Source organism: Penicillium arizonense, assembly GCF_001773325.1.
Source record: "Penicillium arizonense strain CBS 141311 chromosome Unknown PENARI_contig007, whole genome shotgun sequence".
Lineage (NCBI taxonomy): Eukaryota > Fungi > Ascomycota > Eurotiomycetes > Eurotiales > Aspergillaceae > Penicillium > Penicillium arizonense.
Window position 1 is genome coordinate 152,300 of NW_019173284.1, and position 17,595 is coordinate 169,894.

The 17,595-nt window shown below is 47.9% G+C and overlaps 8 protein-coding genes across 8 annotated transcripts; 4 read left to right on the forward strand and 4 right to left on the reverse strand.

Annotated features, from left to right (window-relative positions):
* Positions 1–58: 58 nt before the first annotated feature.
* On the forward strand, positions 59–1,677 carry PENARI_c007G09527 (alpha-hydroxy acid oxidase; the record flags this gene model as incomplete). The annotated part of the gene is made up of 9 exons (XM_022631119.1): positions 59–152; positions 204–237; positions 296–398; positions 475–709; positions 797–949; positions 1,021–1,095; positions 1,165–1,418; positions 1,469–1,545; positions 1,602–1,677. The coding sequence occupies 9 exons, from the start codon at positions 59–61 to the stop codon at positions 1,675–1,677; spliced, it is 1,101 nt and encodes a 366-aa protein (XP_022489148.1).
* Positions 1,678–2,358: 681 nt separating this feature from the next.
* On the forward strand, positions 2,359–2,768 carry PENARI_c007G04401 (uncharacterized protein; the record flags this gene model as incomplete). Its single annotated transcript, XM_022630888.1, has 3 exons — positions 2,359–2,502; positions 2,565–2,623; positions 2,723–2,768. 3 exons carry the CDS (start codon positions 2,359–2,361, stop codon positions 2,766–2,768), a joined length of 249 nt encoding a protein of 82 aa, XP_022489395.1.
* Positions 2,769–3,075: 307 nt separating this feature from the next.
* PENARI_c007G09551 (bZIP transcription factor) lies at positions 3,076–4,672 on the reverse strand (the record flags this gene model as incomplete). The annotated part of the gene is made up of 3 exons (XM_022631122.1): positions 3,076–3,179; positions 3,236–4,373; positions 4,424–4,672. The coding sequence occupies 3 exons, from the start codon at positions 4,670–4,672 to the stop codon at positions 3,076–3,078; spliced, it is 1,491 nt and encodes a 496-aa protein (XP_022489183.1).
* Positions 4,673–5,412: 740 nt separating this feature from the next.
* PENARI_c007G02178 (cytochrome P450) lies at positions 5,413–7,028 on the forward strand (the record flags this gene model as incomplete). Its single annotated transcript, XM_022630777.1, has 2 exons — positions 5,413–5,817; positions 5,871–7,028. The coding sequence occupies 2 exons, from the start codon at positions 5,413–5,415 to the stop codon at positions 7,026–7,028; spliced, it is 1,563 nt and encodes a 520-aa protein (XP_022489112.1).
* A 697-nt stretch (positions 7,029–7,725) lies between these two features.
* Positions 7,726–9,140, reverse strand: PENARI_c007G10699 (uncharacterized protein; the record flags this gene model as incomplete). Its single annotated transcript, XM_022631181.1, has 4 exons — positions 7,726–7,732; positions 7,784–8,941; positions 8,996–9,035; positions 9,086–9,140. 4 exons carry the CDS (start codon positions 9,138–9,140, stop codon positions 7,726–7,728), a joined length of 1,260 nt encoding a protein of 419 aa, XP_022489039.1.
* A 1,430-nt stretch (positions 9,141–10,570) lies between these two features.
* PENARI_c007G04303 (ankyrin repeat domain-containing protein) lies at positions 10,571–11,112 on the reverse strand (the record flags this gene model as incomplete). Its single annotated transcript, XM_022630883.1, has 2 exons — positions 10,571–11,013; positions 11,067–11,112. 2 exons carry the CDS (start codon positions 11,110–11,112, stop codon positions 10,571–10,573), a joined length of 489 nt encoding a protein of 162 aa, XP_022489449.1.
* Positions 11,113–12,561: 1,449 nt separating this feature from the next.
* PENARI_c007G08510 (uncharacterized protein) lies at positions 12,562–14,730 on the forward strand (the record flags this gene model as incomplete). Its single annotated transcript, XM_022631071.1, has 1 exon — positions 12,562–14,730. The coding sequence occupies one exon, from the start codon at positions 12,562–12,564 to the stop codon at positions 14,728–14,730; it is 2,169 nt and encodes a 722-aa protein (XP_022489232.1).
* Positions 14,731–15,236: 506 nt separating this feature from the next.
* On the reverse strand, positions 15,237–16,793 carry PENARI_c007G12427 (zinc-dependent alcohol dehydrogenase; the record flags this gene model as incomplete). Its single annotated transcript, XM_022631258.1, has 5 exons — positions 15,237–15,515; positions 15,568–16,145; positions 16,204–16,431; positions 16,485–16,580; positions 16,631–16,793. 5 exons carry the CDS (start codon positions 16,791–16,793, stop codon positions 15,237–15,239), a joined length of 1,344 nt encoding a protein of 447 aa, XP_022489344.1.
* Between the last annotated feature and the right edge of the window lie 802 nt (positions 16,794–17,595).

The following is a 17,595-nucleotide window of genomic DNA, read 5'->3' on the forward strand; positions in this document are numbered from 1 at the left end:
TGCCGTCATCTTTCTAGCTCCAAGTTCATTTCATCCACACCCTACACCCTGCGCAACAATGGCGCACCGCGGAGAGTCTTTTCACAAAGATGTTTGCTGCATTGCTGACCTGAAGAGATTAGGGAGTAGTCGGCTGGCTCCGATGGTTAGAGGTGAGTGACTACGACGATTGTGATTGCTATGGACAACGCTGACTCCGATAGACTATTACAATGAAGGATCTATGGATTTGATCACGTATGGAAACTTACAAGAGAATCACCAGTATCAATTCCTAACATTTCTTCCCATATAGTCTCAACGAGAATGAAACCGCCTATGATCGATACAAGATCCGCCCCCGAATCCTAAAAAATGTCGACAAAATCGACACCAGCACAGAGATTCTCGGTAGCAAGGTACGTCCACTTTCCTCACGAATTAACAATGCAATCCAACCTCGATCACGATCACATCTGACAATCCATTCACCAGGTCTCCCTCCCATTCGGCTTCAGTCCCGCCGCATCAATGAAACTAGCCCACTCAGACGGCGAACTCGCAACCTCACGCGCAGCTGCAAAATACGGCCTCGTCATGGGTCTATCCTCGTACTCAAATTATCCTCTCGAAGATGTTGCCGCGCAGGGAACGGGGAATCCATATGTGATGCAGATGTGCGTGCTCCGGGATCGGTCACTTACGATTCAGCTTTTGGAGCGGGCTGAGAGTATGTTTTTCTGTTGAGGCTGACCTTTAACGGTCAACCTCAATCATGCGTCGTTGTATACTGGACTGACATGATTTGGTATTGCAGAGGCTGGATACAAGGCACTCTTTCTGTCAGTTGATGTACCCGTTTTGGGAAAACGGTTGAATGAATACCGCCATGAGTATCGCATTCCGGAAGATATGTCTTGGCCGAATATTCTGAGTCACGGCGGCGATACTTCTGACCGCACTGATTATGGTATGTTTGATTGCGACGGATGAAGAGGTGTATGTGTCATATTTGCAGGACAGATGGCTGACGTTTAGTAGATCCCAGTCTGGACTGGGAAAGCACGATTCCTTGGTTGAGACAGCATACTCCTCTGAAGATCTGGCTCAAGGGTGGTATGTTCTATCTTTCTTCTCCTTTCTCTGTGGTCAGATGGATGATCCACTAACGCTTTGCTATGACAGTAACCTCCCCCGAAGATGTAGAGCTAGCTATCAAATATGGTGTCGACGGAATTGTCGTCTCAAACCACGGAGGCCGCCAGCTAGATGGCATGCCTTCGACATTGGATGCCCTCCGTGCCTGCGCGCCGGTAGCCAAAGACCGGATCCCTATTGCAGTTGATGGTGGAATCCGTCGAGGTTCAGATATCTTCAAAGCTCTAGCTCTGGGAGCGGACTTCTGTTTTATAGGAAGGATCCCCTCCTGGGGTTTGGCTGTACGGTTTTCCCCTGTTTTGGTGGTATTGATCATAACTAACTTTGACAGTATAACGGACAAGAAGGAGTTGAACTTGCGATCCGAATTCTGCGCCAGGAGTTGCGTATCACTATGGCACTGGCCGGGTAAGTGGAATGCTCGTATGATGATCATTGAATTTTTCTTTACTGATCGGAAGCAGGTGCCGAACGATCGGCGAGATTCAGAAACGTTATCTTTCGGTTTTGCAGCCAGATGGCGTCCTCTCGAAGCTGTAGGAAGATAAGGAGAAGCAACACATATTTTCTTTCTCTACGTACATATGCACAACCAAACAGCCTTGGTATTAATGCATACAATCTTTTATGCCAACCTTTGAACTACTGTGATCTCCCTCGTTACATCGTCGATACAAGTGTTTTGCCAAGTCTCTTGGCAGCCCCGCCCTCGCGCGGCAGGGCTGAAGAACTTAGGGCTGGGCTATTTTCATGATGCTTGACTATGGATGGACTAGTGTACGTGAAAGAGGCTGTGCGTTCTGCTTCTGTATGCAAAAAGTCCTGGTTTAATAAATATAGAACATCAACAAGTCTAAAGTGGACTACGTATGTGTGCAAAGCCTCACTGCGTGGTCCATAGCTCAGCCGCAGTCAGCAGGCAGCATCATTCTGATTAGTGCACTGAAATTAGTGTACGAGCATAGCGCATACGTACAGCGCTGGTGTGTAGGAATGTGTGACAAAGTCCCATGCACACGGGTCCCGAATGAGTGTCGGGCGCTAATTGTAAAATAGTTGTTTCATTGTATTTTAGGAGCTGATCCTCCACATTTTTAGGGAGGGGAAAAAAAAGTACATATAGTCTCCCTCTCTCCTGTTTTTGACTTTTCCTGGCTCATATTATCTGTCGCATACACTCATCTCAAATTATACTACAACTCTACAACACTCTCTGTCACCATGTTCAACTTCAACTTCTTCAAGTCTACCCCGGTCAACGATCAGACCCCTACTGAGGGTACCTGGAACCCCAACACCGTCACCATGCAGCCCATCAGCCCCGCTGCCCCTTCAAGCAACCAGGCCGTTGTTTCTGAGCAGCCCGTATGTGCAATATCTTTTCTGATACAGCCCCAAGAACCAAAATTAACATTTGTCGCATCTAGACTAGCCAAGAGCAAATGCAGCTGCGCGGAGGTGGCGCCGGTGGTTGTTGCTGCGGAATGTAAGATATTTATCACACCCGGTTATACCGTATAACGAAGTCGCATTTCGGGTTTGCGCAAACAGAGAAAAAAAAATAAGAAACTAACTCGTTAAATAGTTGCGCCGGTCTTGCCTGCTGCGAGTGCATGGAGATTTGCTGTTAAACAGTTCACGACTTGACGGCTTCTATCTGATTTGATCTACTATACGTGACCACCGATACCGACGTGCGCATACTGAGAATATGATGAGGTTGCTGGGATCATGATCAGATGCAATGTGACTGTCGGGCTTCTTTATGCATTTTTTTTGTTGCCTTTTTACACCGCTTTTCCGGATTTACACTATACCCAGAACAATGCCAGTTATGGAGTTCAACTTTCTAATTTATTCTTGGCATTCAAAAATGCTTTGATCAATGCTGCGGCGTGATATAGTTGCAGGTTATACGCTGTTCTCCATACGCCTTTGCTAGCTGAAGGGGCGTCGGTATATGGCGGCTCGCAATGCAGCGTCAACATCCCATACTCGGAAGCCTGGAGCGCGACCAAGGATTCGTAGGTTGGCCAGGAGGACTGCTGATGTGTGAGTATATGTTGACGAAAGGAAAAGAATATAGACGGTGACTCACGATCAAAGAAACACTCCATGTCCAGCATGTAAGGAGACGGGCTTGACACTGATGTGGCCCGGTCAACTGGAACCTCTTCGGGAGAAGTGTATAAACTCGACACAGACCGATCTGGCGAGAACCCATGCAAATGCCCAACCAGAGCAGCGGGTACTTCTAACCTCAGCGCTGATCCATCAAGCGCAACACCCCGGTGCTCCAGATAACCCTGTATATCATGACAATCAAACCACTCACCATCCAGATCCAACGAACGGATCCTCTCTTCCCGATCCATCTCCACCTTCCCGTGGCCCAGTCCTGCAACCCCGGGCTCCCGGTCCCCACTCCAATCCTCATCCCAATCCTGAATCCCACCACGCTGCAGAATCCTCACCATCCTCCGCAGAATCTTGCCAGGTCTTCGACTATTCTCCGGGTAAATTGGCATTCCATTCCTCCCCTTCCGGGGGAAATGCTTTCCTGCTCCGCCGAGCGTGTAGAAAGGGAGCTTGTTAGACTCCAGCGTACTTCCAATCTCGGACTGCAGCATACGCCGGAAACTGCGTCTTATGCCCGGCATGTCTTGGATGCAAGGTACCAGTCCGAAGACGCGACCCAATAGTACTGGGTCGGTGCGAGCATCTGTAAGCCAGCGGTAGATATGCTCGAGACAGAACCTGTGCAGGCGTCGCGAGAGGTTGGATTCTTGGTTGCTGTATGTGTATATTGTTGTTATCGGGAGGATACGGTTAATCAGTGGAGAGGGAGATCTGGCGCGGTTGGAGTATGAAGGGTAGTCCTTCTTTTGAAGATGTGCCTCCGTGTTGTTCGACGCATATGAGACTTGGTATCCGAAGATATCACTCGAAGATTTCCGTGTTTGCTGAATCTTTTCATCTTCATCTGGGGTAGAAGGGGCGTTTTGGATTTCTGCTAGAACCAACTCCCGTGCGCGAGCCAGATAGTCGATACCCGCCTGTGTTGTGAGTGCGCCGTCCTGGTGACTAGCTGCATCTTGATGGGCCGCGCTGAGTAGATCAGACACATTCTCCAAGGTCCGTTCTAGTCCATCGACGCGAGATTTGAGAGACTGGATAGTTGACTCCTTTTTTAGTCGGTAAGTGCGCTGGGCACGCCGGATCTGTAGACGACGTTCCTGCTGGAGTCAGCGAGGTGGACCTTTAAAGAGATTATATCGCAACCTACTTCAATGGCAGCCGCATCCTTGACCGTCTCCAGTCTTGGCCGACCTCGTTTCCGAGCGGGACGGTCCGGAGCTGCGGACTCCCTGTTGATGGCTAGTTGATCGGCCATCTCCGGTGCTTTAGGGGCTCGCTTGTTCCGCGGCCTTAGAATGCGCTCGGGTTCATGTTTAATTTCGGGGCCTAGTTCCCGTCTGGGGAGATCCTGTGGCCGCTCAGGGGACAAGTCCAGGTAGGATCTCGATGAGAGCATGTCTGATAGCATGTCCGAGGAATTCTCATGTTTCTGCATCGGATTGAGCTGAGATGGTCAGAGTTAGAAAGTTGACAAGTAATCAAAGAACTCCTCATCTTGTGATTTTTTTGATCACTCATCACCTCGGCAGTGGCCAAGCCGCAACTACACTAATGCAAACATCGACAGGGGTGGCCTGCATGACATATCAACGCCCATGACTTCATCTATACTTCTTTGCAGAGTAACTGTAAAGTTATCCTGATTTGTGCACAATGTACGGAGTACATGCAGTTTGTGAATTCCGAATCCCGCTTCGTGTTCTTACACCACACAGACCTCCCCTTGAGTGCGACCGAGGCCAAAGGGCGTAAACCCATTGACTGTGGCACGAACATCAAGATTATTTTGTGGGTACGAACTACAGATCTTTGTGGATACAAAGACTTGCAACCTGGCGGTGTCTCCGAAGGTGAAACCTGTGGATTCCGAGATCTTTTCTGTCTTAGACTCACCAAGTAAGGGGTCCGAGATCTATCGATCGGCCCAGTGACAGAAATCAGTGCGAACTCCGACCGCTCATCGACTATGACCTCCGTTGTGCATTTCATTGGCTCCCGACATTGACGATCTTGACTGAATCTTACTGTGTTCCGGATGTGTCCCCACTCTGCCTGTAATGCTGCATTCATCCATATAACCCACCTCTTGCCCTCGCAAAACCTCGGGTCTCTCCTTGAACAAAATCACACACCAATATGGCCCTGACGTTCATCGTGGGTTTTGCGGCCGCGGCCATCGTGCTGCAGGTTATCCGCATGGTGATCAACTCATGGCAACACTCGCGCAATGCCAAAAAGCTGGGCTGTGGCAGTCTGCCCGTGTATCCTTGCAAGGATCCTATTGGAATCGACACTCTGAAACAGTCTCTGGCAGCAGCTAAGGAAAACACCGTGCCAGATTTGGCTGAGAAGCGCTTTGAAGTTATGGCCGAGCAGGAGAACCGCTTCGTCACTACCTTTATGCTCCGCAATCTCGGTCGTGATGGCATTTTAACTATCGACCCGAAAAATATTCAGGCCGTGCTAGCAACACAATTCAAGGAGTTCGAACTCGGTGATTCTCGTCGGAGAGCCTTGCACCCTTTGCTCGGCACTGGTATTGTAAGTCACATGATAACTTTCTCCCGCTCGGTGTGGGTACTAACCGAATGTAGTTCACTGCCGATGGTGAGGATTGGTCTCGGTCCCGAGGTCTGCTACGACCTCAGTTCACCCGGGAGCAAATCAGTCAGTTGGATTTGGAGGAAGAACATGTGCAAAAGGCCATGCAGGCGCTGCCTGTCGCAGCCAACGGCTGGACCGCTCCCACCGACATTCAGACTATCTTCTTCCGCCTCACTATCGATTCTGCCACAGAGTTCCTGTTCGGTGAAAGTGTAGAGAGCCAACTTGGTGCCCTGAACGGTTTGAACAGACCCGAGGATTCTTTCGCTGGCCACTTTGACTACTCGCAATTCATCTGCGCGCAGCGCGGCCGCTTTGAGAAACTTCCCTTCCTCGCTGAGACCAAACAAAGCAAGATTTCAGACAAGCAAGTCCAAGCCTTTGTTGACAAGGTTGTTGCAACCGCGCTGCAAGCTGCCGACAATGAAAAGAAGGACACCGAAAAGGGAAAGACCCCCTATGTGTTCCTCGACGCCCTTCTGGAAGTAACCCGGGACCCAATCGAGCTGCGCTCCCAACTTCTGAACATCCTCCTGGCTGGCCGCGATACTACTGCCTCCCTCCTCAGCTGGACCACCCTCCTACTTGCCCGCAACCCCGAAGTTTTCACCAAGCTTCGCGAAACCATCATCTCTACGTTCGGCACCTACTCTAACCCGCAAAACGTTACATTTGCAGCCCTCAAGTCTTGCCAGTACCTGCAGTATGTCATGAACGAGGTCCTCCGTCTCTACCCTGTCGTTCCATTCAACCGCCGCAGTGCCACCCGCGATACTACCATCCCTCGCGGTGGTGGTCCTGACGGTCAAGACCCCGTCTACGTTCGCAAGGGCCAGTCCGTTATCTACACCACCCATGTCATGCAACGCCGTAAGGATCTTTGGGGCCCCGATGCCCGCGAATTCAAGCCTGATCGCTGGGCCAACCGCAAGGCCGGCTGGGAATACATCCCCTTCAACGGGGGTCCTCGTATCTGCATTGGTCAACAATTTGCTCTCACCGAAGCTGGCTATGTCATTGTTCGACTTTTGCAGCGCTTCGATAAGATCGAGGATGTGAACCCTGACCAGCAGATTCGTTACGGCTTGACTTTGACCAGCTCGCCTGCTGACCTGGTCACTGTCCGCATGCACGAGGCGGCTGAATAAATGCTCCGGCAATGCCGTTTTCCTTTTCTTTTTGTTTGATGGAAACCATTTGAGTCGTTTATATCCCCTTCCTCCTATGGTCCCTAGCCAACTTGACTGGGTCACTTGGACGTGCGCAGTATATGTATCCAGCGTATTTATTTGCATCGGTCTGTTTTAGACCATAACTTACGGCTTGGGGCACGTTGCCCATTATGATAACAAGAATGATACATTTGTTATGGAATCAGACACATGTACTTTGCTTCCATGCCACCATATCGTCCGGCTAATTGGAAATCTCATCTATCTAAAAGAAACAACAACTGCCGTCGATTTATTAGCATAATAGCACATCGACGTAAACTCAATTATAATGCTACAAAAGGGGTCGTAAATGTGTATACAGTACCATAAAGTAATGGACAGTCCCGACACGATAGCCTCGAAGCAAGTGTACTGTTTCGGTGTTCCCCTGGGGGCTTTGGCCTCCCATTTTTCACAACTTTTTACCCATTTTAGAGAGCGTCGGGTTGTAGTAATTTGAAATGGTAGGTTGGTCATGTCGACTACATAAAGGTAGAGGTGTGAAAGGACTTACGGCCCATGACTGTTGACGACAGAGATTTGTGTAAAGACATTTATGCGTGTAGTAACAGTACAGTATAAGGCCCTAAAGCATTGTAGAAAAGTACATGAATACCGACAGTCACCTCGATCAACACCTCCTTTAGTGCTACACTCCCAATTTTTGAAGCTGTGTGCACGAACCATACTCGTAAAGCATCTGCCCAACCACAACGAAATGACCGATTGCCGGAGTGGTTATCACGCACAAAAGTAGAATCAGAAGGAAAAAGAGACCAAAATCCAAATAGAAATACTTCTCTTCTCGCGGGTCGGCCAAGTTCAGTCCACGAAGTTTTGCCAGAGCAGGATTATCGATGGTGGTGTGAATGATCCAGTCCGCGAACATTGGGTTGGTGACATTAACCATTCTCAAGACGATGGATCCCAAGATCCAAATCCTTTGGGCCACAGTGCTTGAGCCAGCCTTAAAATGCGAGAGTACACCGATAGCTATCAGGGGCAAAGATGAAATGAACATGGCCGCAGGAGAGATCATGGGTGGAAGCGATCTTGTGAAGCTGACTTTGAAGTTGTAACAGGTTGGACAGACGATGATGAGTCGAGATTTGGCTTCTTCATCCTTCGATGAAAGTGATTCGTTCGATGATGGGGCGACAGCGTCAGAAATACCATTGTCGGTTGCGCGTATTGGATAGGAAAAATTCCTAGGTCTCCCTTCCATTGGACCGTCCGGTTCGATTTCGCCAGGGCGATACAACTTTCCCACTTCAAACTCCCACAGGTACCCTTGGCGACGTTGGCATAAGCCCGAGAAAACGAACTTGTTGTTTACTGAAAGTGGCTCGCTTTTGAGGGTTGCAACAGCGCCAGCGAAAATACCTCCGCGGTGACTTGCTTCATCCATCAGTTCGGTATGAACAAGGTAGATTGATGGGTAACTGTGAGTGACCATATTGCCGAGCAGGTTGACGGTTGACATGATTAAATACGGTATAACAGTAAATCCAAATGCAGCGTACCCATATGTGTCCACTTGATTACCACGAGACTGGTATATAGTGACCGAGGCATAAACTATTTGAATTAGTGCAATCAACGGCGGCCCAAAGCTATATATCGACGATAGATTTTGTGGATCTTGGCCATTGAAGCGAAGTCGTTCTGCGATTGAGAGAGGCTCTACGACGGCGGTCGATGGAACATAAGCCAATTCGTAACCAGGAGGAAGGTCACAAGTTCCGGAGATTGTGTAGCGTGGGGGCACGACATGGAATGGGGTACCTTCCTGTACAAGCCAGGGAGGGATGCAGACATTGAATTCAAACAAGCCGGTATATGCCTCCCTGGAAGACCAATGTGAGCAGAAATACTAGTTTAAAATGACTGCTTCAGCTCACAGCTTCCTGATATCTTCCTCAAAGTTGTCTTTATTCCGGGCTATTCAATCTTAGCAGGAAACTCTCGTGAATAAAATGACCAAAACATACCAATTTTCGCATATGGGAATGGGTCGAGTTCGTTCACATTGGATGACATAGGCATTATCGATAATGAGCGCACAGACTGCGAAGGTATTGGATTCCATTCTCGAGATCGCACCACCATGCATAATGCTCTAGATTGAAGCGCCCGCTTGAGTGGATCTTTGTGTAGAGCTCCCCTCCGAATGATGGCCAGCACTCCCCGACTAGCGCCCATGCACGGGAAAAGAATGGCTAAGATCATGTTCACTGTGGTGATGACCGCTGGCTCTCCAGGAAAATTGATGACTGTCGCCGCGTGGGCTACGTAGTTGCCCAGGAAAAAGGACACGATATCAGTCCATGAGGTTGGTGTACAAATAACGTTATTGGAATAAGTTACACCATCTGGGACAATGATGGTATTGTTCCGTTTTGGAAGAACTGCCGCTAATGATTCACTGACTAGGGCGAAAGAAAAAGGTGACATGAGCCCAATTTGAGTCATGATGGTCATCACAGATGTCGAAGCCACTTCCGGTGATCCTCAATTAAACCCAAATTTGTTGTTTTTGCAACCTTTTGACAAGAAGATGCATAATAATATGACGTGGGCTGCTTTGAAGAGGGCAAGAGGAATATTAGAGTGTTATTTGGCTAGATGCTTTGGGAGCCTGACGATTGGAACTAATAACAGTGAGCTGTAAGCCCTAATTATTCGATACTTGCGCGTTCTATTTTAAGTATCCTACTTATGTACCTGGGCAAAAGAGGCACGCGATTTGGTCGAGACTAAGCGCCGCTAAACCGCAGGGGTTCTTGCGCATAGCCCAACGACGATCCCTTCAAATATATATCAATCATTTCTAGTCCCCCACAGCTTAGACAGCTTCTTTTACTGAAAGTATCCTACAATCAATACCGTCATCCACCATCCCACATCGTACATCAAAGGAGTTATTTTCAATCGGACGATACGAAAGAGGCAGTCGGATACCCTTATTTCAATGCAAGCCTTCTGAGATTGCAGTCCGCGTAAGCCTCCATCTTGCGGATCTGAGCCTCGAATTTGATGTGCTTCCAATAAGTCTCTTTTTGAAACGTGCCCTTCCTGCATACTAGAAAACTGCGAGTTACGCGCCCGGGGTCGGCACTACCTATGCACGTGTGGGGCAACTGAAGTAGCGGGCCAATGGCAAGTCTTATATTGCCCAATTGTATGAGGTTGGGGGCCATGATCTTTTTGTGTCGTCATTTGTGAGTACATATGTCAGGACAATCTACCTACGGGCTCAGGAATCAGGTCCTTGTATCTCATACTTGGTTCTCCGTGTAGAGAATCCCCTATCATCTCTCGCTCTGATCTCGTCCTATCAGCGTCGCTTTGACAGCGGCATTGCTAGCACTTATACTTATGGCGCCCCATGCGGAGCCATCTCCACCTTCCTTTTCCCTCTGATATCTGCGCCCTTCTCCTGAAGTAGCGAGACGACGGCCTACTGTTCCTGAGGGTTAACCCACGATGGCACCTCCTCTGTAGCCAAAAGATGGCGGCATGCGGCCATGATCATCTTTCGATTCGAAATCAGCATTCTTCTCAAGAAGTAGCCGAACGACAGCCTTGTGTCCATATGCTGCAGCCCACGATAGCGGCGTACGGCTATCCTTATCGCTTGACTCGATATAAGCGCTTTTCTCAAGAAGTAACGTCTGTTCGATAGGGTTTCCCTTTACTTCGTCGCCCAGGCGAATATCATACTTCTGACTTGGTGCATCACCGCCGATGCCAACCATGAGGCCTATTGTCACATTGGGAAAGCTACTCAGAATGTTTGTTGGTACGTTTGCGGCGGAAGCTGTCCCATATTCACCATCAGGCAAGACGGCGACAACAACATTATGCTCCCCAATTCTGCCTGGTGCATAGTCGTTGGTATCCTGCTGGGATACAAAACCTGCGGATCATGCTCTTCATCGAGGAATTCTTGTGCGGCAACATATTCCACACGTAACGAGCAGATCCATTTTACGGTACAGTTCGAAGGGTCTGACATGCTGATTTGAAGAGGATCGAGAAAAAGGAACAGAAAGCCAACAGGGAACTCACGTATCAGTTTGCAGGGGCTGCCATCTATAGTATTAGGAATATACACGTGTCTATGGGTTATTTGAACCATTTTGTGCGTTTTCCATAAGCGCTCAGCCTCGCATGCTCTTACATGTTATTGGATGGTCATTTTCTGGAACATACGTATGTCTTTGTAACGCGCAAATGGTAAAAATATTTGGGGACAGACGTATGAAGTGTGTGTAGACAGTACAAAACCGGGCAATTATTCGTTTCTGTTCTTGGACTAGCTTAGGTGTGCCATCAGCTTGACTTCGCATAATTTTACCCCAAATCCGCGGACGATCAAGTATTCTTTGCTTTTTCTCTCTAGGGGAGAGGGGCATCAAATCACGTTGACTCAAGTAACTGACACATTATGGCAAGTATAAGGTATCTTTTTTCTGAAGATGCAGTGAAAAGTTGAAAAGACAGAATATCTGCTATAGTGGAGTGGCGAGTTGAGTGAAATGTCGGGGGCTTGGATGTAGGGGCAAATCTTTTGTGTTTCGCACTCTAATTTTCAATGGAACTCTAATGTTCTATCTCTTGTCTACTTTTTGCCTCTTCGCAGTATGCTGGTGGCACCACTACTGCTAAGAGTGCAGACAGTGCAGGTATCCAGGAACTTGCTGTAGCCGCACTTCCGTGTGGATCCACTGTAGCTTTCTGAGATTTGTTATAATCAATCATCAATTTATTTAGTGATCGGGATTCAAGATCCAATCTTATGAAGTTCAGGCCCTCAAACTATTGAATGCCGAGCTGTCAATAACACAGTTGACATGACCGTGAGACTCATCAAAATTATACGTTAAGCCCCATTGGACTAGATAAAACAGTTGAGCCTAGGTGCATGTTTATCTGCAGATTTTTTCAGGCTGGAGAGCCCCTGATTCCCCCTTACTGGGGCGTCTCCAGGATCGATCTATCAGGTTATAGTTCCAACATAGTGCCCCACCGATCTACCGCATGCGTGACGTTCATGAACTACAGTATAACCCTAGCGATCATTATGGAGAATTGTGGGTTTTTATTTGGTTGTTTTTGACAGGTTTATTTTTGGGAATATTCCATGCAGATCCTGTCTTTTACCTGTGTGTCTCAGCCGAACTGATTACTACATATAGCTAAGATGAACGTTCGAGTTGTCAGGATCAAGCATTGGAGCTCCTTCTATTCTGAAATATTATTCTCTGTAATATACGGGCCTTGACGGCCTAAGAGAGAATGGTCGGATCGCTATAATCTGACAAAAGGGGTTATCAGTCCCACATGACTACTCCGGGTGGGTCCGAAGCATTTCAATAGACAAGCTGGAGCATACAAAACATGTCCACACCCGCGTAGCTTTCTAGCTTTCACTCATTAAATTTTTTGTTTCTATACCAGCACCATGCAAGTTGACCTGTCACCCCAAAATCATCATCAAGAGCAAGGCTTGTATCCAAGCGTTTTCCCTCCGCTGCCGAATGAACCTTACGATGCGTGCAGAACCGAAAAGCACAGTTCAGTGATCCGAATCAAAACAGCAGAAGAGACTGCAAACATATCTTCTATTCTGCAGCTTGCTTGGGCAATTGTAATTGCGGCTTACACAGACTCGAACGATGTCGTCTTCGGTTTCTGTGGCGGGAAACCAACAGGCTCGTCCAACCCGGTCTCTGCTGCTCACCTGAATATCCAACCAGAGCAGACAGTAGGAAAAGTACTGAAATCACTGAATACACAAGACGATGCTATGTCTCCACTTTCTGGATCAGATCTGCCAGCATCTTCTGTGTTTCCAAATATCTTGGTCGTAAAGAATGACATTGAAGATTGGACAAGCACCAGCCCACCGATGGTATTAACCGGTGGTCATTTCGATACTTGTCCTTTTTTGTTGACGGGTGTGGACCAACAGACAGAGGTTCATGTGCATTTCCACTTTGACCCAGAGATCCTTTCATCAACACTGTCGCAGATAGTGATGGATCAATTGGTCCATGTTGTGAATTGCATCCAGACCAATCCGGAGGTGCAACTAAAAGATCTTCTTGATATGTCTCCCGATGGACTGCAGCAAACCCAAACTTGGAACTCTCGTCTCCAGCTGCGCAGACAGGAACTGGGCGTACATAATGTGATTACAAACAGCGAGGAAAACACAAACACCCAGCCTGTATGCGATTGGGACGGAAAGTCAGACCAGTCGCAACTATCGGCAGCAGCATGGACAGAACGCAATGAAGAGAACGCTTCAAAAGGGGAGGGCACTCCTCTTACAAGTCGAAGTTCATCAATTTCTCCTTCTGAGACGAACTTCAAGCAAGACTTCGCCGTGCTAGCTCCCGAGACCATGTCAGAGACTTTTCCATGCACCCAGACACAACAATGGTTACTCAACAACCACGAAGGAGGTTGCTTCGTGCTCAGCTTCTCGGGGCTCTTGGACCATTTCAAGCTCGAATCTGCCTGTCGACTTCTCATGGAATCTCACACTGCACTCCGGTCTGTTTTTACACGTGTCGACGGAGCATTGGTACAAACTGTACTGAAACAAGTCGATCTCCCCTTCACCGTACACTCCGATGCGTCTCAAGATCCGATATCAATTGCACGAAATTTGTGCGCAGTCAATCCCGAGAACACCTTCCCTTTGGCTACTCTTCCTCTGTGCTTCACTCTCATCACTAAATCTAGAGATCAGCATGCTCTGATGATTCAACTGTCACACGCCCAATATGACAGCGTCTGTCAAGAGACTCTCGTTTCCGATCTGTGCCAGTTCTACCGAGACCCAACAACCCCTATCAACGCAACGAACTATGCTCTATTCGCGCACGAAGTCAGCAAGCAACAAACTCCAGAGGCATTTGATTTCTGGAGCAATCTTCTTTTAGGCTCAAGCATCACCGAGATACCGAACACCGCGCCGCAGATGCAGTCGAAGAACACCATCTTGCGATGCTCGACTAAGGTCACAATTCAATCCTTGCCCAGTGGTATCACCATGGCGAGCATGGTCAAAGCCGCCTGGTCAAATGTTCTCCGGCAAGAGACAGGGGACGATGATATTGTCTTCGCCCAGCTTGTCAATCTGCGCAGTATGGACGTGCCAGATGTACATCGTACTGTTGGTCTGTGCTCTAACCGAGTGCCTGTTCGAGTGCAGTATGGGCGATGCAAAACAGCGCTAGACCTCCTCCACGCTGTTGAGGATCAACACACGCAGACCATTCCCTTCAAAGCTGCCGAATGGGAGAACATTGTAACCTACAGTACTGACTGGGCCGCCGGATCTAAACCCCAGAGTCTAGTCATACATCAGGACCTTCTTCCTAAGACTGATGTACAGATGGAAGATAATCTGCGCTGTCAATTCGCTGATTGTATCCATATTGAACCCACGGATGATTTTTTGAAGCTTTATTCGGAGGAACTGCGGGGCGGGATGCTTAAGTTGACATTAGCATATTCCAGCCATTTTGTGCCGAAAAGTGGGATCAACGGCTTGTTGGGGAAGCTTCGCAACACTTTGATGCATTTCACTGATGCCCCAGAAAGTGTGTTGGATTTATGAGCCAACAACCCTTCTTTCTTTCCTTTACTTGTACGGGTTCGCCTACCTGAGCGTCAATTTCTGTAAATATATCCAACAAGACATCCTGAGCTGTCCTTCGCAGGGATCTTCGGCTCGGCCTCTACAAATAATAATACAGTCATAGGTCACGAGTCTTCACAGCCCCCACCTTTATATTTCAACGGCATCATGCTGTGCATTATTCAAGTTTAAGACAAACTAAATTCTGTTCTGTTTTACAGAGCGTTTCCTTATCACTAAACACGTCGAATGAGCGAAATTTGGCCTTGAAATCTGAAGATTAAATTGCCCAGTGTAAACTCCCCTAACTTAGATAGCTGGTTGTTTGAGGTCATTCCTCGTGGCTACAGAGTTGGTTGGTAAAGGTGTTTGAGATTATTTCCGATTATTCATTCTGATGTTTGCAGGCATATTGAATATAATCACAACTTTTCCGATCGTATACGCTAATAGCACTGTATATAAAGTGCTATCCAAATCACCCATCACAATTCGGTTAAAGCGGGGGCTTCTTTTGCTGCAGGGCCAGAGTATTTGGTCTGCACGAAGACCTTTTGAATCCCACCCTCTCGCTTGTCGAACATTTCATATACATTCGCCATATCCTCAAGACGGAACCTATGGGACACCATAACGAGCGGATTAATCTCGTTCGTCTGTATAAGATGCATGAGGTGTTTCCAGTACTTCTGTACGGGTGCCTGGCCGTTGCCCATAAGATGAACACCAGTCTGCATCAAAGCGCCAATATTGAAATGATTAGTCTGCCAATTATACCTGTTAGTTCTGCTAAGCACCTAATCAAGCACAACTCACGTATCCAGCATAGACCCCCGTCACGCCCACCCGTCCAAATGGGCGAACAGCAGTAATCATCTCGTTCAGCAGCTCGGAAGTGTCTGTCTCCATTCCAAGCATCTGCTCGAAGTAATGCACCCATCCTTTCGCATACTCTCCCGCAGCACACTCAAGAGCGACATCAGGGCCTCCGGTGACCATCTTCTTCAGCTGCGACGTTACCGACTCGCCCCTGGGTAGATCGGTAAAGTTGATTGTCTCGAGCTTCGGCAATTTTTGCTTGACAAAATCCAACCGCCATGCAGCATTACCTCCATCAATCAGAATGACACGGCTGGCTCCATGATAGAAGCTGAAATGCGCACACATCTGTCCGATTGGCCCACCGCCCCAGATAGCAACAACATCACCCTTTTCGACTCCAGTATCGACCACACAGTGCCAAGATGTTGCTATGACATCCGACACATAGAGCGCTTTCTCATCTGGAACATCGTCCGGGATAGGAAGCAAATTGACATCCCCATATGGAACTCGAAGGTACTCAGCCTGGCCACCAGCAAAGCCACCGGTGAAATGAGAATATCCAAATATGCCTGTCTTTGATTTAGTACCAGTATCAGTCCGTGGTATTAGTCGTTTTAGTCTGCTTACCAGCAGTTCGCTTGCCATACATGGCATTCGTGAGGGTGTTCTGATTAGTCTCGCTGCACTGGGAGAAGAACTCCCTCTGGCAGTTCCTGCACTTTCCGCAGGCAATAGGAAAGGAAACGACCACCCGTTGCCCTTGTTTGATCTTTTTGGGCCCTGGGCCTACACTTTCCACCACTCCACAGCATTCATGACCGAGCACATCGCCCTTCTGAAGTTGCGGGATGACGCCTAAAAGCAATGCAATTTAGCACAGTGACTCACTGGTGGGAAGTTTACCATACCATGATATAGGTGGAGGTCGCTTCCGCAGATAGTGCTTCCTGTCACCCGGACAATCACATCATCCTGGTCGATGACTCTTGGCTTGGGCATTTCCACTGGGTTTGTTAGTAGAACAGAATGTCTTCAAGATCAATGTATCACTAACCAACTTTCACTTGGTTCTTGCCTTGCCAGGTACTTGCCTGGATCCTCTCACCACTCTCCTCTCCAAACTCGTTGTCATATTTGCTCACATCAGTGGTTATGTTCGCATCATCTCCATGACCGACAATCTTTTCCACGATATTCGCTCCTTGAGATACAGCCATTACGGATCGCTTGGGGGCACAGTTTTATTTGTGAGCGACGATGTATGTGTCTCAATTCAACGGGATTCGAAGAATATAACTATCATGATCAATTACCTCATTGCTTGGTTTCTAATCATGCTTCTCTTCGCGCTGACATCATAATGAGCAACGGGGCGAGTAACCCCCAAGCAGGGTATGAGAGAATACGTGAAAGGACGGGGAATTAGTCATGACGTTGCATTCGGCATAATTTAATTTTGAGCTTATGTTCGTTTATTGGATCTTGGCTACGGCTACCTCCTTCATGTTATGGCTCTGTCTGTTTACTTAATTGAACTATAGCTCGAGCTTTAACATGATTAATGAGTAAGGTTTTCGTTGCACATTTATTTTAAAACCATGCTCAGACTATTGACTCCATAGCTATCACTGTCTAGGCTGAGGTCGGAGAGTTATATTTCGCACGGTCCGGATGTCTTCTTTGCCACGCAAACCACAACAAATTACCTAAAAAGATATCCCATCAATTGCCAAAAAAAATTATCTGAAAATATGGCAAAACAATCAATCAAATTGGGACGAGCCGGAGTCGAACCGGCGATCTCGCCGTGAGGAGTACCTAGCAAGAATTGTTGGGGCTACTACATACGAGCGGCGCGCCTTAACCACTTGGCCACCGTCCCAGGGAATAGCACAAACATTCTCACCTGAATCGCGATCAGGCAGCAGAGCTTCATCGAGCATGATAATCGAAACAAATCAATTGCATAATGTACAAGGTAGCCTGGGACTACATGGTGATGCCATCTACTGATCCAAA